The sequence below is a fragment of the Aphelocoma coerulescens genome, chromosome 1A, assembly GCF_041296385.1.
Source record: "Aphelocoma coerulescens isolate FSJ_1873_10779 chromosome 1A, UR_Acoe_1.0, whole genome shotgun sequence".
Lineage (NCBI taxonomy): Eukaryota > Metazoa > Chordata > Aves > Passeriformes > Corvidae > Aphelocoma > Aphelocoma coerulescens.
The window spans coordinates 60,962,337-60,985,236 of NC_091014.1; the positions used below are offsets into that span (position 1 = coordinate 60,962,337).

Genomic DNA, 22,900 nt, shown 5'->3' on the forward strand with positions numbered 1-22,900 from the left:
GCCTTTAAACTGCATTTAATCACAGATGAGAACTCAGGGCACTTCTGCCACAGCAGCACTGGAAAGCAGCTCTCAGTCACACACCAGTGGATGCTGGAGGAGCAGTTGCTGACCCCAAGGCTGAACAATCTTCCTTGGTGAGGCAGAACTGGCTGCAGCAAAGCCCCCCCCACTCTGTACATCAGCTCCCTACCTGCAAGATGGGATATGACACAAGCAAATTGCTCAAAGCTCTTGGGGAAAGTCAGGGAGACTTAGAAATTTAAGCCACCTTTTCTGGTCTTTATTGCATGCCTCTGTAAGAAAAAGAAGGAATTTTTCTTCATATCTAAATTATCAATATATTGTAAAAAATAACTACCTGAGTCCATCACCTTTAGATTTTATTCTTGTAAACTGTTTATTTTTTGATGTGTAAATATATCACAATATATCACTTGGGTGCCTTTGAAGGAAAGAATTCTGCATGGGAGGACATTGCTGGTGGGAATATTGATAAAGATTAATACTTGCTTAGCCTCCAAGGGCAAGTTGCCTCTGTTGGACTTCTTTAGGCATAATTAAAAGCAGCCAAGTGAGGTTTCTCCTTGCAAGGCCTACTGAAGGAGCCCATCTCTTCCCACTGGCTGCAGGGGCAGGGTAAGGGAAATGGCTTTCCTAGGCTAACACCAGCCTTTGTGGAAAGCTCTTGCTAAAAGCAGGAGAATGCAAAGTTTGCAGAGCACCAAACCCAACATCTGGCTGCTGTTGAGTTTGATTCCATTTTAGTTTAGGCTTGTTGGCCTAAACCAGTTTAGGCTGGCCATAGGAGCAGGGGAAAATCTGCCAGTGAATGTACTGTGTGGAGATGGGGACATCTCTTGCATTCTCCATGCCTGCCTCTTGCTGAGAGAAAGATGCCCTGTGATAAGCATTTAAGCTCCTTGGGAATTACTTCTGCTGCACAGTCGTGCCACATGCACTCTGCAAGTCTAACTCAATTGTTCATTCACCACATTCACTTCTTTAGCACCTCATCCTGCAGCAGGGCTGAGCACCCAAAACTGGGTGAACTGGCCACGATTCACCCATTTCAGCTAGCTGCTCTGGCCAGTGACTGAAAGTAAATGGATACAGGGAAGGGGTCATATAAAACTAAAAGGACCATACTGGGCAAAGAACAGTTATTTTCCACAGAGAGAATCATTAGGTGTTGTCTATCTCCTACATTTACCCCTTGTGCAAGATGAGTGATTTGCACGAGTCCTGGACAACCACTGCAACATCTTACAGATTGCTCCGTTACTCAGTGACTGGTGTGAACATCTGAGGCTCTCTTAAGTAAACCACAATTATTTTACATTTATGGACCCCACTGAACCCATTATTGAATGGTAACAAGGTAGTCATTAGATCACACAGCAGTGAGCTCCTTTTCAGCATGAGAAATATGCTGTGGGTAAGGATTGGGGGGGTTGGCTGTGTTTCCTCTTATGGCTTTTCTCTCCCTCCCCTCAAGACAAAGGTGGGTTTGGTCCAAGGAGAAAATAATCTGCCTGGTCACATTCTGACAGAAGTTCGTTCAGAGGATCTGAGGTGCCCTGTGAGGTCTGCAGGGAATGCAGATGGGCCCTGTGAAGTGTCAAGGCTTCCTGCAGAACCACAGCTCCCCACTGACAAATCAGGTCTGTGCAGTGGCTTCGGCAGAGAGCTTACCATAACCAGCCACCAGATAGCAGACCCGTACAGGAATTTTCCCATTCCCTTCCCACCCTGTGCTGGGCTCAAAACAGCTTTTGATACATGGCTGATGGAATAGCAGGGGAGAAATTAGGAGTGTTGGCAATGAAATGCTCCCTGACTGCAGTGACAGGAGTCTCAGCCTCTGAGCTGCTGGCGTGACAGCCAAGGAAGCAGTTTCACTCATAGCCTGAGCACAATTTTTTTCATTGAATGAGCTTACCTGAAATGTTGGAAAGGAACAAACTAGGTTGATGAGCTATTTCAACTCCTACCCATGCAATTTTTCTCAGAAAGTTTTCTTCTATTCCTCCTCTGCAGAAAACACTGCAGTGCTCCCAGACTGCATCAATGACAGCACAGTGGAGAGGAAGTTATCTGCACTTGCTCACCTGGACAAGCTTAGTTCTGTCCTTCTTCAAGTACAGACTGCCTTTAGGATGTCAGACCTCACTATCTCTGATTTACACACATTTAGTCAGGAGGTGCACAGGTACGGGCACCCCAGCCACTGACATTTGACAATAAGCAGCTATATGAATTTTATTCACATTTATGGGATGCTGTAATGTTGGTAAGCACCAATATCATCACACAATGTATTTCAGGATGCCCACATACATGGCCCAAGCTCTGAGACTTTCAGTCCTCTCTTGAGATCCTCTGCCTCTTCCAAACAGAGAGTTAAAATGAATGAGCAGGCATGCCCCGCCTCACACACACCATGCACACACACATGCAGGGCTCTGCACTTCAAACTGTCAAAGTTTCCAAAAATTCTCCTGTTTCTGCCAATTCCAGCATACCTAAAGCTGGGAGGAACATGGGGGAAATTTCTGAAAATCCAGTCCAACTTAGAAGAGAGGGCATTTCACAATCTTTCTTCTTTTTCTTTTTTTTAAACATTTTTTGTGGCAGGCATCCATCTCTCTCTTGTCCATCAACCTTTCTTCTTCCACAACGTGCTACCTGACAGACTGGAGAGCATGAGCTTCATTCCAGCATCTTAACCCTGAGTTCTAATATCAGAGCAACTCATCTTAAGAAAGGACCGAGACTCTTTGCTACAAGTTAATCCCATCCTCCTTCTCCCCGCTCTCCCAGATGCCAAGGGCAAAGCAATCCAGGTTGCCTAGCCAACGCTACCCTGGTAAGAGCTCAGCTTCCCTGTGATCCCATTTCTTCCCTGTAATCAGCCACGTTTTCCACCTAAGCCTTGGAATAAAGAGCTGCTCATGCTCAGTATGGTCTCTGCCTCCCCTTTGTGTCAGGGGAGGCAGAAGGGCTGGTTTTGGGAACAGGCCCTCACACCACCTTTTCCCCAGCTTTGCTCCAGCAAGTTCCCAGTACCAGAGTCACCACCAGCTGGATCATTCTGTCCAATTTGCTCCCTCCAGGCTCAGATCAGCTCCTCAGCTTGAGACCCGAATCTCTTGATTCCTCTGCAAGGAGAAAGTGACACCAACCATTATTCTCACAGTTTTATTTGTAAAGGACATAGCATGAAAAGCTGTATTTCAATGTACTTCAAAACCTGAAAAACCCATGTCAGTTTGTGGTGTGTATGTTAAAGTGCTCGACAGAACAATACTTTTACTAATGTCATCTTGAAAATAATCCAGTTCTTAATCCGTTAGTAATAATGTAAGGACAAAATATACTTAATGGAGACATTTAGGGATCATTTTAAGCTATACAGGGCACATTTGTACATTTCAAGTGTAACACACAATATTTCCCCTCACGATGAGCACCTTCATTTGATTGAAAGAAGGAATTTTCTCAAATACGCTGCTGCGGAACTACCCTAAAAACACATTTTTGAACAATGATAGCTCATTACACAAACCAACTTGGAATAAACATGAGTAGGTTTTTCACTAAACAGAACAATTTCATTTATTTCAGAGAATTATAAATACACATTTTGTACATAGTGAGGCATCTGATTCTCTGACTCCCTCAAGTTACCATGCTGGCTGTTAGTAGAACAGACTATGCAAACTCAGACATCTGCAGATGGGCATTGGATAGGAATTCTTTTGTTTTTTTAAAAAGCAGATACCAGAGAGCTTTGGTCTTTTCCAATATTCCCTTTCTCAACCAAAGAAGGTGCTTTAACACTGAAGTAAAAACTGTGTTAGCTTAGAAGAATCCTGATGGGTTTCTCACCATTCTACTGGGTAGAATGATTTCTGTAAACCTTACAGAAAAAACCTCTCAGTTTCCAATAAACAAAAGTAGTCCACTAAAAAAAACAAAATCATACATGGCAGAATAAAAATTCACTATGAAGAACTGTTCTCCCAAGGCTGTCAAATAACTACTCCTCTAGGAAACTGAGGCACTCAGCTGTGCCCCTTTCAACATATCTTGGAGTAGTTTATTGCCTACAAGGAAAGATGAAACATACATAATTTTTACTGTATTATTATTAATACGATGTGAAACCTGACAAAACCAAACAAGTCAACACTTGCTGAAAAAGCTGACGTGAAGTTGTGTTAAGTGCTAAAGGTTTCTTAATGTAGTCTGAAATGGGGAAAGGCCCTGATTTGAATTTTAAAAATTCTCAGGTTTTGACTTCTATTAACTTAAGAAAGACTTAATGTAGTTATTGCCTTTTTTCTCTGTGTGTGGTTTATTCTTTTAAATGAATGACCTTTGGAGGTGCCTACATTTCTACTTTATCCTGCTTGCACTTAACCCTTGTCATGTCAGATGAATGCTACAACTGCTCCAGTCATACGTAGCTTTTGGAGAAGTCTGCAGCAGTGTACTTTGGGAAGCATCCAGCCAGCAAATGCAGATGATGCTGTGAAGAAATCCAAGGACTAAAGAGGTGGTTATTTCAGTAAAATGAAAGTCACTTAGACTCTGGGTTGGGCGTGAAAAAATCCTGTATAGCAGTCATTAGACATGAAAGGCCTGAGTTGTAATAGAAATCAAAACATCCTAAGCAGTCATTACCAAATAATGCCACCACATGGTTTCTGGTGCTAAATGTATAATTCATTGATAGAATTAAGTACAGGGACACATTTTCAATTGCTGCTGAAGGGCTCTCATGCATTGTCTGCTGACTTTAAGCAGACATGCCTGGCTACACAGAAAATCCTAACACCCCAAATTTCACATTTCTGGAAACGTAAGAGAGATGTCACACATCTGTGGGCTCTGGCTACTAACTCAAGACACCATTCACAGCCTTTACATTAGTTACTCACACCCACAGCAGTGACATGGCAGTGCTGCCTACAGTATTTGGGATGAGTTTGGTCAGTTTAAGGAAGCACAAGCCCAGGAGGAAAGAATGGTTACTGAAAACTGGAACCCCCATTAAAGTCAAAGGCTCCTTGACAATGTTATTTTACTGCTTTCTTAGAAACAAAAAGACTTCTATAACATAAAAGTCTGCAATGAAACAAAGTTACACGAGGAGTTTTCTTCTGGCTGGGAGTATGACGTGAAGCTTCAACACTGAAGTGAGGGATGTTCTAAGAACTGGGCAGCAGAAGGACCACAGGAAAACAGAGAAGCTTAACAAAAGGCAGGTGAGAAAGCAAACCCTAATTTTCATCCTCTTTCCTTTTCCTCATCTCCCATCCCTCTTTCCACCACATGCACACTATGCCAAGACCTGCCACTGTCCACCATTGCCAAGCCCCTCCTAATGCCACTTGAGAGCACAGTGCAAGGCAACACACAGTACCAGGGGGCCTTTCCCAAGCCTCAGCTGACAGTGAGACATCCACAGAATCCACTGACCAAATGCCCAAGATCACAGGGAATAAACAAGTGAAAACAAAAACCTACATTTAAACTAACTTCCAAAAATTAAAACCAGGTGAAGCTAACTATGTCCTCAGATCCTTCCAACTCCCATCCACAAGAATGGAAAACACACTCTGTGTCTGCTGCATGGTATTCACGAGGTGATTCTGACATAATCTCTTGTTAAATTTGTGTCATACAGTGGCTCCCAGTTCCTCACCGTATCTCTAGATATGCAGTGTATTAGTAACACATTAACTGGAAAGAGTGTAAGAGAGAAGCCTCAAAACACCAGTGTGAAATTAGTCTTTCTTCCTCCTTTTGCTTAATTCCTTTTCTTTTTGTAGCTGGATAACAAAAAAAAAAAAAAAAAAAAAAAAAAAAAAAAAAAAAAAAAAAAGTAATCCAAGATCCTGTACTCCCCCTAGGAACAGTCATTCTTCAGGATAAAGGAAGACTCAAAACCTGTCAGCACTTCAAAGCCAGCTGATACAGTTCAGTAGCACAGCAACAGCAGTGTTTGTGGCTCTACAGCAATGATTCTTCTCAAGTACAGCAAGAATTTGGTATAAACCAAATTCCTCACCATGGAAAAAAAAACGGTCATCCACAACACAAACTGGCTGAGGGTGAGGGTGAATCATGAGAACATCTAGACAAGGCAGGGACAGACTGAGTTGAGTCCCCATCTCAGGCTGCAGCAGCAAAGCATCCACAGGTGTCTCATACTCTCAGGCTCTAAGGCTGACAGCAGTCCTCCTCTCCAGTGTTTTAAGCATTCCAACACTTGTTTCCCCTTTTGGAGATCAACAGGAGTGACACAAAAGACCTTACAGAAAAAAAAAAGACGACCCATGACTTCCCTGTGTGGGAAGGTGAGTCTTCAAACAAACAACAAACTAAGAGAGACCATGTACAGTAGGGTAACCAGCATATGCTTACAGCGTTTCCAAGAGTGACACGATCACAATGGCTACATAAGGATATTTGCTGTATTAATTTGCAATACCTGAAAAAAGCCCTGCTGAGTTTGCACTGTATTTACACATTGATTGGCTTCTTCCTCACAAACAAGTAGCGGCATCCCTTCCCACCTTGGTCCTTCCCTCCCTCCCCCAAGACCCTCCCCTGGTTTAAGCTACTCATAGTCAGAACAAGAACATTCAGTCTAAGAAAAATTTCTTAGAGTAATATAATTTCTTAAAGAAGATAGCATATTTACACACATCTAACACATGAAAATACTCTATTTTTTGTACTAAATTTCTGTTTCAAATAAACTACAATACTGCATCTTAGCATTCTGCAGCTTTAGAGGCCAGTCCCCATCTGGGCTTCCCAATCCTGCTTCCACCAGCAGCTTTGCCTTACAACGGTGCACTACTGTGGCATTCAAGTCCTGACAGGTCTCCAATTGTGGTTTGCTTGTTTGGGAAAGGAGTAATGAAGTTCTCAGCAGCGCCATGCTAAACATCCACTCCTTTAATGAGTGATCCTTCTAGGATGATGTTGAAATCTTGCAATGTCTGTAGGACTCGGATAAGGGAGTTGACAGTCATGCGGTCCCGGAGGAGAGCGTTCTCCTCGTACATCCTCGTGATGGGCGGGCACTCTGCCAGCAGCGGGATCCACTGAGGCAGCAAGTGGTCCCTGAAAAGGGCAGGACAGGCATTGTTTTAGCACCAAGTACAACAGATCTCACACTGGAATTCTTCTCCAAGAACACGACCCAAAACATGCAGCCCCTTTTAGCGTGTTGTTTGCACGTACAAGTTTCCCGTGTAATCGCAACCCTTGATTTGGTTAGTAAAATACTACCTACTGTAGAAATGAGAATTGAAAGACACTAGCAGAATTGGACATTTGTAAAAATTCAGCAATATTTTCAGATCAGGAATAGGGAAAACAAAACTTGAGGAAAATCTGACAGACTGTTTTCCAACTGGTTTTCTAAGTATCCAGGCAGGCAAGACAAAAATGGTACTTATTTCTAGACATACCAACTTCTAGTCTCCAAAATACAACTAAGCTCCACCCTCCTGCCCCTCCCCAAATGCAAGAAAGAAAATGCCCTATTAGGAAAGAAAAGTTCATCTAGAACAGTTCTGTCAAAATTATAACAGACATCCCATTTTCACAGGCAATTGAATGAGAATTTAGAAATTCACCAGCTCCTGAAAAGGAACTCTACATTCCTAAAGTCAGTACTTCATCAAAAATAGCATTTCAAGACAGATTTCATACACATGACTGTCAAGCTAACAGTTATAAAAAAGCTCAAAACATTTTTAGCAGTTTAGACACTAGCCATGTATTATTAGTGCTTCTTTGCTCCAACTCTTGACGTAGTACTAAAGCAGCCTAAGATAGGCACTGGATAAAAGATAGGTGTGAGATGTCTTAAAATGGAAAACTAAAGGTAATAACAATGGTGGGAAAATATTCTTCCAGTCTAATGCCAGAGGACACATATAATGAAGAGCAGTTCAGTACCTTGTCCCCAGGCAAACCAGGATTTGGAATTTGCCATCCTTTCCAATGTTCCTTGGAGCTGTATTGATGGCATTCACATAATGACAGAAGGTTTTGCACGAAGATCTCTGAAGCAAAAGGGCCTCCTCGTTGTCTCCAATCTGATCACTGGTTTCAAAATAAGCAACAGCTTTCTCTGTGGTAGGGAGAACATCAGAACCCAGTGAGCAGAAGCACTTCATTGTGACACAGAATCACACAAGGGAATCCTTAAAAAACCTGTTCAGAGCTATTCCACAGCTTATCTATGGATTCCTCATTCTGAAGACCATACGTAGGTGATCACTTCCACCTTTAACATGGCATAGCATTGGTCAGTCTGGATGATGTCTAACACAGGTAACACCAAGGAGCTGCACCAGAGCACCTCTCAGTGGTTTCACTGTAAGCGATACCATCAGCCTTGGCTTCTCACTTTTTCTGAGTAAGCATTTACCCTCAGGCTAAGCATCTCAGCCTGCAAGCCTGTTCTAAGGGAGAAAGAACATCTTAAATTACCCCTACAAAGGCCTACAGGTAAGGATCACCAGAAGACCAGTGCAGTGATTAGGAGAGTTCTCATAAACAACTAAAAATCCAAACCTTTCACTTCCTGCCCTTTCCCAGCTCTCCCTCTAGCACTGATCGCTCTTCTACTCCAACCTCCAGCCCACCTTCTTTCTCTCAGGAAAGCAGCTGTTTGAACTACAAACTCTTAAATTTCTGCACAGACTCACACTCTTCTCTTACACAGAGTTTAGTAATTCTTGTCTTCCATCGGGTTTCTCATTGACTTTAAGCAACCTGGAGCAGGTGCTTGGCAGGAGAAATGGCACCCTAGCTGATGAGAATCCAAGGTCTGTGTATGAGGAGTCATTTTGCCCTAAGCTTTCTCCTCCACATCACATACCAGCTTACCTATGAAATCCCAGATGAAGACATTCTTATGAAAAATGCGAGCTGATTTGAATCCATGGTGGAAGACCTGCTCCAGTGCTGCAACCAGACCGTTTTCTCCACACAACAGAATGGTAAGGCTCCCTCTCTGTGGGTAAGGGAGAGTAGGTAACTACAACTTGCCTTGTTTGGATGGCAGAAACTTCAGATCTAAAGGTAGTACATCTACTGGTACTTCAGCACCATTTCTGTTTATAAAAATATACAGGCAAGTAATGAAAAGTAGGAATTACCTCTTTCTCTGGCTTGTGAAAGTGTTTCACAATATTGTTCACAGCTTCCCCAATTCCCTCTTGGATCTGCCCCGCATTAGGCTCTGTGAAATGATGGAGAGCAGACTAGCTGAAGTGGTGGGTTTTAAATGCTGTACTACTCCTGGAGGCTAATCTTTCCTTGCTTGACATTTCAGCAGTCATGTCCTCTAATTTTACAGGAGCTGGACAGATGTATAAACAGGATCTACACTGTCCCACCTCTGTGCTTTAGCAGAGAATGCCTCCTGTGACCCTCACAGTCCCGTGTCCTGTTGCAGCCAAGTGCAGTTACTCATAAAAGCTAATTTTAGGGACGTGAGGTTGATGTGCCCAAGGGTCCCTCCAGAGATAAGCTCTGCCATAAGGCAGTTCACAGCAGCCACATCAAGCTCTGAGCTGCCCTGAGAAAGGCCTGTCTTCCCACAGACTGCAAAGTGAGCTGGGAGGCTGAGCAGCATCAGCTACTGCAAATTCTGCTGCCTCCTCCTCCCTCATCTCATATCTCCATGCTCCAAAGAAAGAGATTATTATCTCTCAACAGTCAAAAGGGGACATTGAAAGAGGCAACGTGTACGTCACAGAGCAAACACCAACCAGGGAAGGCAGGAAAAGCTCATCAGCTTGCAGCTGCTGCTCTGCACCACGCCTTGCTTCAGGATGAACCCTCCTGTTCACAGCAGCTTTTTTTTTCTCCCGGCAGTTGGCAGCTGCCCCCTTCTCTATGACCCTGGGGAGGAAGGCAAGGACTTACTGGTGTTCTTCCCTGTGAGGGAAGTGATGCTCAGCCGCCGAGTCACCGTAGGAGATTTCTGCTGGGGCGGGGTGCGGCACTGCTTTCCCAGCTCTTCGTCAGACGTGGAGGACACCAGCTCTCCAATGAGTATTCGCTCCAAACTGCCATCGTCAACGCCCTTTCCCAGCCACCGCCCACAGGGGAACCTGCAGCACGCCCAGGACAAGCACAGCTCAGCCACACACACAGTGCAGCCTGATCTCAAAGCTGGGGGACAGCTGGCACCCAATAACACTGCCCACAGGCAGGGAATACTTAGCTCTGAGAAAATTCTCACAAAGCAGAACTCTTTGGTGCAGGAGGAGCCCCTGCACCACAACTGATCATCCTTAGAAACAGGGAAATATGCAAAGTTTGGGTCACACACATATTTCATGGTCCACACATTGTTTTCTACCAAGTTGTTTTTCACTTGCAACCACAACTGATATTCACCCTTTAAGCACTTTGTGATGATGAACAACCAAATCCCCACAGAGTTCCCCCCAGCTGAGGCTGCGACATCTCCTCATATTCAAACCTCACCTCACATTTTACTGCTGTGCTTTTGGATGCCATACAAAGCACTAATAAAATCCATGCACATGTTCATATCCCCAGTCATTGTATCCCATGTCGTCCTACTTTCCCCCTATACACTGTGGCCAACTCTGAGATCTGGAGCTCACCTCTCTGAATTACAGTTTTCCAAGTTCACATTTAAAAAAAAAATAAGTCTTCTAAGCCATGTTTTGTAAAAACAATGATGAGTTAGGAGATAATTTTGACAGAGAGGTATGTACTCAATAAAAGATTAAGATATCATCAAAACCTTTTATTTTCTTAATATTCCCCCTAGACCATCATTTCAGCTCTTGGGGTTTAAAGACTTAATTTGTGCACAATTTTACCGCACTACTTTAAATCAAGAGATTTAATTATTAGACACAAACATATGAATCACTTCAAAAGTATCCATACTGTCTGTCCTGTCTCAGACAGATGCAAAGAAAATCCTGCACTCAAATCTCATTTAATATTTATCAGATTATGTGACTTCCACCAAGGCGCCTGAAATGAGAGAAGCGGGGATGGGGGAGACAACCCAACCCTACCAGGGACCCAAATCAGCCCGAATCAGAGTGAAGGAGAAGGTGAATGCTTTCTTGCTTTCTCTAAATTGAACAAGAATTTCAGACAAGGAGAATTAAAACTTGTTGCTTACTTGTACGTGTGTCCTGTTATTTCATTCCTGACCATGACACAATCAACCAGCCACTTGGCCAGTAGCCCTGAGTTGTCATGGCCAATCTGAACGGTCGTCAGCTTCCCCAAGTTCTGGCACTGAAATGAGTAACAGTTTTTGCTTCATTTAAAAAAGAACAGACAACACACACCCCCACCACACACACACATATGGTCTCAAATACAGGCTTTTATTCAGTTTTCTTTGATTTTTAGAGCAAGTATTTTCGACCAAACTTGCAGAGCATTTTGAAAAGCAGCATAATTACTTTAAGACAAGAGAAAAGAAATAAAACTATTAAAAGCTTGTGAAGAGATTACGTTTTTTGTTGGGAGCATTCTGAATCCTTCTGAGAAGTATTAATTACACATTTCTGAGCTAAGGTGATAAAAATGCGTACTTTTGCAAAAGAAATAGATCTTCAATATAAACAGCTTTTCAAAAATGCATTTGGAGCATACTGACCTTCAGCTGACTCGCTCTACACTATGCAGCAGACCCTACATCCTTTCTTATTTTCGAAGATTGATTTGCTTTGATTGTTGGGCCAAACAAAAATTTCTAACAGGAGACACAGCATCACAAAGACACAGAAGAAGGAAAACAAGGCACTGTGAATTCCAGTGCAATATGTAATTGTAGGTGGGGCTGGCAACAACATCTGTTAACGTCACCTAAACACTTCCCTTGAAAGACCTTGGTTTTCACTGCTTCTGAGGCTGCCAAACAAGCAGCTTGGGCTGACATTTTCAGTAGTGGGTGGCTACCCAAGTCGATATTTTAGGAAAGTTTCAGCCAAAGGAATAATCCAGAACAGCATCAATATGGTCCGTAGAAATATCTAAATATGTCATTTTGCCTGTTAGAAGCCTGCAGATCTTTTCTACAAAATAGTAATATCTGAATGAGACGTGGGCATTTATCTCAAAAATATCCTCTCTATGTCAAAATTGACCTATATTTGGCAAGAGGCTTTTTTTTGCTATTGTTGCTGAAGATCAGTCTGCATATGCTCAGTGGATACAACCTTAATTTCAGTAGCAGATTTTCCTACAAAATCACTCCTTAATGGATATGGTACAGCCCGGAGCTAGAGGAGCTTGAGGGGGCTTTTCCCTGCAATTCCCACTACCAGCTGCTTTGGCATGGCACTGAGCCAACCTGTAATTGATGGGTGAGAAAGCAGAGGGGAAAGCAAAGAGAAAACCCCAGCAAGCCTGGAGGAGAGAGCCCGGTGGGGATGGCAGCTCCCAGTGTGCCAGGGACAGCACCTGAGGCTGGGAAGTTGAAGAGCAATGCCAGACAAGGGGCTGAGAAGAAATCTGGGACTGGCCAGAGGTCAAAAGGGACTTGGGTGATAGTAGATAAACAGAGCAAAAGAAGGGAAAAGAAACTTGGAAGGGAGATGAGGAGTTGGAAATGAGCACTGAAATGGAAAATTAGGCAAGAAGGTGTGGAAGGGAATGAGACGTGGAAATAGATCTGCAAGATGAGGAATCCTGGGCTGGACAGGGACAGCAGTGATGCCTGTGGTTAAAAGTGGTGTGTGCTCACAGGAAACCTTCATCTCACACAGGAGGGGAAGGCTGTTTTCCTGTACGTATTTGAACCTACAGTGACGTTGAAAATCAGGACAGAATCTGAAATGCTGCGCTCTTAACCCCTTAACAAATTAATATTTATTTGGAAGCACGTTTCAAGCTGAAAGGAAAATGTGAAGAGCACATACTCACCTCAAACGTCATTTCTAGGTGGTTTTTAGGAATCTGCATGACGCCACTATCTCCCAGTTCTCCTGACACACATATCCACGGGTTTGATGTGGTTATTGCATTGCTTAGTTTTTTGATAGGAATTATCACTGACCTGTAAGGGATCACTGAGAACAGGCAGAGGGGGAAGCACATTAGTCTTGATCTATTTATTTTTTTTCCCCCTTTACAGTAAACGCAATTTCTGGCAAACCACGCCTTTCCCTCGAAGGCAAGCTCTCGTTCCATGTCTCAGAAGCCAAGCAGGAGCCCGCTGCCGCTGTGGGCGGGGGTGAAGGGCAGCGGTGCCGCACGGTGGAGCTGCAGCCCCGCGGCACAGCCGGGACCGCTCCGCAGCCGCCGCGGAACGGGACGCACCCGCCTGCGGGAGGATGCGGCACACGGCAGGTCACGGGGAAAGGAGTGCCACGGTCACTGAACACTCTGGTTTGGAAGGGACCTTTAGAGGCCGTCTAGTCCAACCCCCTGCAGCGAGCAGGGACATCTTCAACCAGGCCAGACTGGTCACAGCCCTGTCCAACCTGACCTTGAACACTCCCAGGGATGGGGAGTCCACAACTTCTCTGGGCAACCCGTGCCAGGGTCTCACTACGCAAAATGTAAAAAACTTCTTCCTTGTATCTAACCTAAACTGACCCTCTTTTAGTTTAAAACTATCACCTCTTGTCCTACGGCAACAGGTAAATGATAAAATGTTTGTTCCCATCTTTCATATCGGCCCCCTTCAGGTACTGAAAGGCTGCAATAGGAAATGGCTGGCAGGCTGGTGACACCACAGCCAAAGTCTCAAGTATGGTGTGTCTCTGTGGACATCCCCCTGCTTATTCTTCTTCCTATTCCTGTTCTTATTCTCTTACGCTTCTGCTTTTAAATCTGTACCACCCATACATGCTTAAGACAAGGACTGCCACCCACCCCAATTTGGATTTGACTCTGACACCGCACCTCTAGCACTGCAAGACTCTCTCTCCCCTTATGTTTCACAAGCTGCCTTTTTGACTGGGGAAGCTAAGCCAGCTTCTTTTACTTTTGTGTGCCATCCAATCACACTGCACCCAAAACAATACCCTCAAATTCTAAGCACTCAAAACAATACCCTCAAATTCCAAGCACTTGTCCTACAGGAGGAAGCTGTCAAGCTGGATGCCTTACAGAAATAGGTAATCAAGGATGAATGCGCTGCACTAGTTCTGAGGGGATTTATTGCTTTAAGAGGAGAAAAAGTAGAATGAGTGCCTGTTTTGACAGCCATGTAAAACTTGCTTCACCTCACTCTGAACAGGCAGGGAATTTAAAAATAAGGACTGCCCAGGTGAATCCAAATAATTAGGTCATCTCTTGGGGTCCTGCTTTTTTGCATTGCCCAGTACTGGAGAGACAAATATTCATTCTCAGGTATCAATCAAATCTCTGCTCTCCTCCTTACAAGAGAGGGTGACAAAGGGAATCTTTCTGGCATTTAAGAAGAGACAAAAATACATTTAAAATACACAGAGGAGCACAAAGTATTTCATCCCCCAATCTTCCATCTCCTCAGTCTGAAGAGAGCAGGCTGTTTGGATGCACACTTAATGAAGGCCAGAAAGAAGCATTAGGAGATAGAGGACTCGTCTGGGAGGGAAGATGAAAGAAACTGTACAGAGAGCAGCACTCTCTGCTGATTACCTTCCTTTGTGCAATGCTCTTATCCAGAGCACTCCCACACAACCTTGGCTCTCCAGCTGGTTTCCCAGAGCAACACCCAGCACCCATGAGCCTGCAGCAACAACCAAGGCTTCCAGATAAGGGCTCAGCTACTCAGGCACCAGCAACATCATCTCTTACAAATCATGACAGCAACTAATTTTTAATCAGGGGGAAAAAAATTGATTCTCCAACTCACTGATTGTAGTGAAGACGCTTGTGAAGCAGAAGTAATCCACAGCATTGAGTGAGAGCAGGTGATACAGAAACTGTTCCCGTTCTTCTTCACAGCGCAGGAAAGCGTAACGCTTGTAAAGTTTCCTGGGAGAAACAAGTAAATGGCATTTTTGTTGTTGAGAAAGCACCATGTATCTTTAAAAGGTGTTTGAATCTCAAAACACCAAATGAAGGAGGTATGGGAGGTATGATTCCCCAGTCACAGAAGCTGCTAGGAACCCACCGAGGGCATGTAAATGTGCTGCACGTGTTTTACAGAGCACTCTTTGCTCCACGCTCCCACAGCAAGGCTACTGAGCTCATCTCAGTTTGGGGTTTGCTGCAAAGCACAGATGAAAAACTAACACTACTCACAGCAGGAGATCTGAACCAACATACAGCAACCTCATTTCTTCCCCATATCCTCCCACTGTGGAATGGTCTGGTGTAATAACCTCATCTTAGTTCTGCTCCCTACTGTGACAGAGAAAACTCAGCAGAAAGCAGCAGTTGGAGCCCTCCCACCACTCTGTCAGTTCAAGGATCTTAGGGCTGCAGTGTGGCTTGGATCAGTGCAGGGATTTGACCAAGAACTGATGCCTCCTTCCTTAAATTTGTGATGTGAATGAGTACAGTTTTGCCCTGCTGGGTGGGCAGTATCACCTCTCCCATTTACCTGCTGCCTTTCAATCCCTTCTAGCTGGAAACCATACTACCCAAACGTGTGCCTGGCTGCACCCCAAGCAGCAGCACCTTGAGACACCACTTCACAGTGTGAAAGTGAAGGTTTGAAGAAAAGAGCTGGCTTACTTTGCAAGTGCCTGGTTGGAAAGCAGCTGCTTCAGGTGCTGAGACAAAAGCTTCTTCTCCAGAGAAAGTCTTATCCAGGCTCGGGCTCGCCCCACATCAGTCTTTATCTCACTCATGTTCTGAACATGCCTGAAATGTGTGGGGAAGAAAATAAATAGATGAATCATAAAAATTCTACATGCTTCAAATGGCAACATCCAGTGTGATGATGCAGCAGGTGAACTGGAAAATGTCTTCTGACATAATTTCTAGAGAGATCCCCAGCAGGGCCCTCCAGAACCCTGCACTGTGGGAATGAGATCCCTGGCAGTCCCAGGCTGGCATGAGGACATGTGGCAGCTTTTCCTGGGCATGGCAGGCCATAGGAGCTGCTCTGTGTTTGCCTGGCCAAGGTGAGGAGGGGTAAACCTGCTTATCCCTGCACTGCCAGGGGTAGATGTTCGTATGGACACTGCTAGCGCTTAAAGCAGCCACCTTGTGAGACCCAGTTACATCTCAGCTGCCACCTCAAGCTGCTGATTTGAACGGGTGTGTCTGGGAGGGCAGAGAACAAACACATATCCTGAGAGTTTCTCCCAATCACACTGGCTCTGAAGGCTCTAACAAACCCCTCACGGGCAGCAGCAATGGCACATCTGAGAAAAGGAAGACTGCTGAGGCAAAAACAGCAACAGGAAGCTGCAAGCAGAATCCCATTTTTAGGGATATAAGAGGCTTTCCTGTAAGTGGTAATTTGAACAGCCCTCCATATGTTTCATCTGCAGGAAAGCAGAACTGTTCCATAGGGGCTTTCTGCTACAGTTTTGCTTTTCTTTTTTCTTTTTAAACTTCCCATATTTCAGTTTGGAGAATGCCAGAAACTCTAGTTTTAGAGCACAGGGAGTTTTAGAAGAGGAGGAGAACTGCCATGGCAGGGTGCAGCTGCTTCCAAAAACTCCCCACTTGGTTAAATACACAAGAAAAATGAATAACAATTTCCAGTAAGGGAAAGAAAAGACTGCAATTTCTTAATTTTCATGCACTCTGCATGTTAAATGCACAGGCAATTCAACCCTCCAAACCTCCATGGCAGGCTCGAAGTACCATCAGCAGAAGTCTGAACTAATCCCAGCTGCAATTTACTGTCCGACTCCTGCAACTTCCTTGACAGCCCTCCACGCATTGCTGAGTGTTGGGGAATGTGGCAATATTTACTCCAAAGGAAGTGCTGTGACTGATGCTTTTTACATTGACTACTATAGTCTCACTGTCTCGTGCTTTCCCCCATCTGTTACACCCAAGTGTGTGCTTTGTGTTATATTTAGTCCCTGCATTATTTGAGAAAACTACCCTCTTGTTTACAGAGCCTCTAACGGAGCAGGTCCAGGACCTTGAGGTCAAATTTGCAAAGAACAACTTAGAGCTGTCCAGAAATACGAGTTTGCTCTGCACAAATGAGGAGCATACACAGCCCAGCAGTACTGCTCTGTGCCAGGCTGACCTGCAAGGCTGAAGCCTTGCTCCTGGCATGGGAAAGCCCTTCCTGGCTCAGAGCATGGCAGCCAGCACTAGACCTTCCAGCAGAGAGCTGGACATGTGACCCTGCAGTCCTTGAGAAACAGGATGCACGCTACACTCAACTACATCATGTTGAGACACTCTCCTCAGACATTTCAAGTCTTTTGAGATGGGAAGATCAAAGCACAGACTATCATCTCCCTCTCCTTCCCCCCCCCTGCCCCGAGTGCTCAGCTTGAATTACATCTAGTATGAAACACTGAACAGAATATGTTATTTCACTGTGAGAAGATTCAAGTACAGATGGACTCAACCTCATTCCATGCACGCTCTGTGCCTCTTCATTACCTGTTTCTGGTTCGACTAGATTAGCATTAATTGTGCATTTGGGAAAAATAAAGATCTGCAACCATGCAACTTGCCAGAGATATTACAAAGATTCAGTAATCAGTCTTGGTGTCAGCAAAAGCAGAGTGTAACAGAATAGAGCATGCAGGAACCCAAATTTATTTCACTGTCAGTTGTGAGAGTCAGAACAGCTCTATTTTTATCAGTGACCTCAGTGTAAGCACCGTATGCTCACCACAGCACAGCAAATTCTTCTTGTCAGAGCACTGAACAGCCATTTCGATGCAACTCCCCTGGTTTGGACTTGCTTTTAATCCCATTAGTAATAAAGAAAAATCTATTTGCCCTGTCAAATGAAAGCCTGTGGGTATGGCAAGACAAACCCTCTGCAAACAGCTGTGCTGACAGCAGAGGTTACAGCCGCTCAGCATCGCCGTGCCCTGAGGATGCTGTGCATGCTCCCACCCCAGCACAGTCAGGGATGTGCCTATAGCCCATGCCAGGGAGGCAGCTGGTCTTTGCTCAGCCTTCTTTTTGAACACAGCAGGTTAAGCATCACAGCTTACAGCCTCCACTGCAAGCTCCTGCGGGAGGGAGGCATGACATGGGCATGAGAGCAAGTGCTGATAGTAAGGAAGAGCTTGCCCAAAGGGGGAGGATCAGAAACTTGAATCCAGCTGGACCAAAGGTTTTGGGGAGGCCTTGATCTTGACTGGTTGGGTTGGATGCTCAGCAATGCCTGAAGGGTGAGGCCACGCTGGAAGCAGGCTGTAGCTGGAAGAGGGGTGGGAGAGATGATGCAGATCCTTGCCAGGGGACAGGCTGGAGGGCATACCTCCAGACTGGCTTGTGCCATTGAGATTCCATGCACAAAACCAAAATAAACACCCTGAGCATCTTCCTTACCACATCTGTGATGCCAGGCTTTTAGGGGGGCAGAGGACACACCACAGTACCTGTAGCACAGGCTCAGGGCACATTCAGAGCATGACTGTGACTCAGCCCTACTTTTAAGTTGTTTACATAACCTTGCATGAGCCATCAGAAACAAGCCCTGCTTAAGGCAATGCTTAATCCTCCAGCCATTAGTTCAGTCAGCACCAAAAGCCCCACAATTTAACAATTACCCATCCTTCAACTTCAGACCGGGTCTCTGTGTGCAAACAAATATTAGGCAGCATTCCTTCCAAGCAGGAGAAAGTATGCCACGAGATTACAAATGACAGATTCAACTCACCATCTGCCCAGCATTTTCTATGACCAGACATGTTTGTGGACAACCATGAATACCCAAGATACTACAAAAGGTAATGTTCTGCTTCTGAACCTTTTCTCTGAAGAGTAGTAAGAAAGACTTTTGTGATTCAAACAAGAGAGCTCAGATCCGTGCTGGGCTTTCATTACTCCAGTGGAAGCTCGTGGAAGGCAGAACCCATGCACGCAGCAGTGAGCACACACAGCCTCCTCTGTCAGCACTCCCCTCCCAGCACTGGAGTTTCCGCTCCACATCCTCCTTCATCCTTCCCTCAGACTGACCCTCTACATGCCTGTCAGTCTCCCAGGACTGAATTAAGGAGATAGCTGCCACATCCCATGAGAGGGATGCTAAAATGGCAGACACATGTTCAAAATGACCTCTTGGCACTACACCCCTAATTACACTGTATGTATTCTCTCTCCCTCTGTTGCATGTTGTTTTAGCCTTACATATTCTTTGAAATCAGAACAAAAGACTCAAACTACATAGCATCAAACTAAAAGGTTGCACACTGCAGGTGGAAAGTAGAGTGATTTTTTTTCCCCCTGAAAAATCTGACTGATCTATCAACACAAATAGTAAAAACCACATGACTGTAATCAGGGTTTTGTGAACTAACTACAATTAATCTTATTTTTACCATAAGATTTTTTTTTGCCATATTTTTAGGTGTAAGAAGGATGTGGTATTACAAGAAACAGTACTCATGTTGTCTCACACATTAAATTGCCAGCAATTGCTCTCAGCCCTTTGCAGATGAGCATTACTGCATTACTCCTTCTCTCTTTGCATGGCTTGTTTATCCCACTGCTATCCTTAGCCCTGGCAAGACAAGTGTCAAAACAGTGGCCTGACCTGGCAGTGGCTTGATCAAGGAGATGCTCTGAAGAACTTCCCCCTGCTGCTGCCACACCAACCTCCACCTCTTCTGACTCTCTAATCCTTCTGGTTCCAAACAAACACTGCTTCAAAAGGTCTCCAGAGCCAGGCTGTGGTCTGCTGCAGAGAACCTGCCCAACTTCACATCCCAACTTTAAACTTACCCAAATTCTAGGTCTGATTAAATTTCTGAACTTGTACATTTATTACTATCTGCCACGAAATGCTAGTTGAAAAGAAAGAATATTGCTCAAGCATTGCAAACAGGTTTTTATGTCCCTTTGCTCTGCCTATAAACTGTACTTGCTGGGTCAGTAATCAAAAAATGGATGAAAAGAAACAAACTGAAAATACCAAGGAATTTAACATATCTGCTGTTATTTGTAGAAGTTGGCTTTATTACTGGAAGAACTCCTCTGGGAAAACAGAAGTCCCAGTAACATATGTGTGGTTTTCATTCTCTGTTAGCTAAAACAGATCAAGTGAACACACAAAAAAGTTTTTCAAAGCAGAAAGGCAACACGCTGTAGATTTAAATGCGGGCTGAAGAGAAGGTTGAATTCTCCTAAGCCTTTGCAGACCCAAAGCCAGTGAGGACTTTACCTTATGCTACACAATTAAACCCACAATTAATGCTTTAGAGCCAAATTGCATACCTCATATCTTGTATCAGGGAAACTCTCAATGTAGGCAGAGTAATTCCTGTATCAGACTTTCGTCTTTCTGTTCCACCACCAACTACAGTGGAGAAAATACACAAAGTTAATACAACACTACAGTAACAGTCTGCAATGCATTTATTTTACATACAGCTGAAAACAATCTTAAGTGGCTGGTAACTGCACTGTTTCTGTGCACTGTCATTAACTATGAATGGAAATGTTGAAATAGGCAAAATGAAAATTCTGAACGTATCACCTATTTCTTCCTTAATCCAGCACGGAACTTGGAGATTTAGCTTCCTTTTTTTGTATGTGAAATACCTTAACTTAAATCTGTACAGCAATGAATTTTATTAGCAGAAGTTTCTATGGAAAGCTCACAACTGAGAACAACTCAAAATTAAGCTACAGTAACATATTCAATGCAAAGAATGCCATGCATTTCTGTGCTCTGTTCTGCACAAACCACTTTGTGGTGACACATTTTTCTCTCAGGAATTTGTGCCTGCCAGCCAGATTGTTTAGTGCATTACTCATTGAAGCTTATTAAAAAGTCCTTTCATGGGAGAGACTTGTTTGTCCATAAATGCCTCTTTGAGGACTGATCATACGAGTTCCCATCTGTAGGATCCAAACTGGAGAGTCCTTGAAATATGACCCACTGAAGTTCAGAGTTTTACTGCAATACCCCTGCCACTGGGCAGGGAGATCTCAAGGTTATCAAAAAACCTCTCTTAAAACACTAAAGTCATTTAGTGACTGTAAGGGGCCAAGCCAAAGCACAAATTGAGTACCTGGACTGATGGACAGAGATTAATTACAGAATTTCTGAACTGTACCACCCACCAGTATAAAGATTTACTGAACATTCAGTTATTAATATTGGGATTTGAGAGACAGATTATGCTCACTGAAAGAAAAATGCCAGCTGTCTTCTTCCCAGCTCCACACTTCCAGCTTCTTCAGAAATCATCTCTTGTGGAGACAACTGCTTCTTATACCTCACTCAGTGCTCATTAAAAGGGAATGAAGGTAGTGCACATACATCAAGCGATTTTCCAGACAAGGATGGAAACTATGTTCCTTTGCCTCCAGTGATTTCAATCTACTTTGTCCAGACAGCAAGACATCCTCACAATGTTTATGACAAGTCTCAGAATGTAAATGTGGTATTAGCAAGGAGATACACTGAAAATCCTGCATGGGTTTCATGTGGTTGCACTGTTCCTCCCATGGCTGAGTTCATTTGCTGTGATGGACTCCTCATGGAGTTACCTGCCAAGTACTCACCTGGGGATTCTGCACTGTGCTCTTGCTTCTCTTCTCTCTCCTGGTACTGAAGCAAATGGGACCACAAAGCAGATTTCCCCTGAAAATGGAATATGTAGTACATATCTTTAAATAAACCAGGCAAAAAAATAACCAATAATGGCCAGTAAACATGGCAAAATAATGGTATGGCATTTGAATGGGTAAAATGTTCAGTAATGAAAACCAATCCTTCTCTCTTGGGCCATGAAACCTCAGGAAGAGAGAGAGGACCATCCCACTGACCTAGCAGTCACACCACCCACCTTTTTTCTTTGTCCTCCTTTGTCCTCTGGGTTTCCTTTGTGAAGGTTGAAAGGGAATAAACCAAATACATACTTGACAACAGCACTGCAATTTCCAGAGGGGAAAAGCTCCAAAGAATCTCCCCCAATAAAACCCCAAACACCCGAAACTCCTCAAACCTTCACAAAATATGAAACAGGGACACTGATCCCAAAGACATCTCCTGCTTTATCTTGGAGTTACACCATTGAGTAGCAGCTTAAAAAGCAGAGATGGCATTCAGTATTTGCTAGAGTACTGCGCACACAGAGTCCCAAGTTTCAAGCTACCAACCTGCTTGACCTGCAGACCATGGCTCCAGATTCTTTCTAGAAGATCACAGAGACTGGCAATCAGTGTATTTTCCTCCAGACCCGTTATATTGGCTTCTCCATGTCCCAGCTCAACTGCTTCATGGCCCATTTTCTCTACCAACATGCGTTTAGTCTATTAAAAAAAAAAATCCCAACAGCTTCTGAGAATGTTATCCAACAAGGGACAGAATTTACAGCTGAGTTTACTTACACATGCTTAATATAGAGACCATTGCTAATAGAGAGAAACTTCAAATCAATTTGCAGAGATTGTAAATTAACAAATATATTAAAAATGTTTGCTTGATTACTTTGAATCATAGAATACCCAGAGCTGGAAAGGACCCACAAAGACCAAGTCCAGCTCCTGTGCCTGCACAGGACAGCCCCAAGAGTCACACCGTGTGTCTGAGAGCATTGTCCAAATGCTTCTTGAACTCTGGCAGAGTTGGTGCTGTGACCACTTCCCTGGGGAGCCTGTTCCACCTGTCCTATTTCTATACCCTTTTTCTACTGTCCTATTTCTATGCTGTTGATTTATTACCAAGAAGAGTACAGAATACATCTCCAGTCTTCCTCAGCTTCTGTTTTAATTCTTATTACAACCATTAAACACTCAGGTAAAGCAGTATACC

The 22,900-nt window shown here is 44.0% G+C and overlaps 1 protein-coding gene across 6 annotated transcripts in view; it reads right to left on the reverse strand.

The window, feature by feature from the left end:
- Positions 1 to 3,187: 3,187 nt before the first annotated feature.
- Positions 3,188 to 22,900, reverse strand: part of DENND5B (DENN domain containing 5B) — a 105,066-nt gene continuing 85,353 nt past the window's right edge. For all 6 annotated transcript variants that reach the window (XM_069003077.1, XM_069003078.1, XM_069003079.1 and 3 more), the window contains 12 exons: positions 22,246 to 22,398; positions 21,649 to 21,727; positions 20,353 to 20,434; positions 15,715 to 15,843; positions 14,888 to 15,009; positions 12,967 to 13,112; positions 11,213 to 11,331; positions 9,967 to 10,154; positions 9,195 to 9,277; positions 8,923 to 9,049; positions 7,987 to 8,161; positions 3,188 to 7,143 (listed from right to left, as the gene is read on the reverse strand). In XM_069003077.1, the coding sequence (XP_068859178.1) occupies positions 6,960 to 7,143; positions 7,987 to 8,161; positions 8,923 to 9,049; positions 9,195 to 9,277; positions 9,967 to 10,154; positions 11,213 to 11,331; positions 12,967 to 13,112; positions 14,888 to 15,009; positions 15,715 to 15,843; positions 20,353 to 20,434; positions 21,649 to 21,727; positions 22,246 to 22,398 (1,587 nt within the window). In that variant the 3' untranslated portion in view covers positions 3,188 to 6,959. The remainder of the gene's footprint in view (positions 7,144 to 7,986; positions 8,162 to 8,922; positions 9,050 to 9,194; positions 9,278 to 9,966; positions 10,155 to 11,212; positions 11,332 to 12,966; positions 13,113 to 14,887; positions 15,010 to 15,714; positions 15,844 to 20,352; positions 20,435 to 21,648; positions 21,728 to 22,245; positions 22,399 to 22,900) is intronic.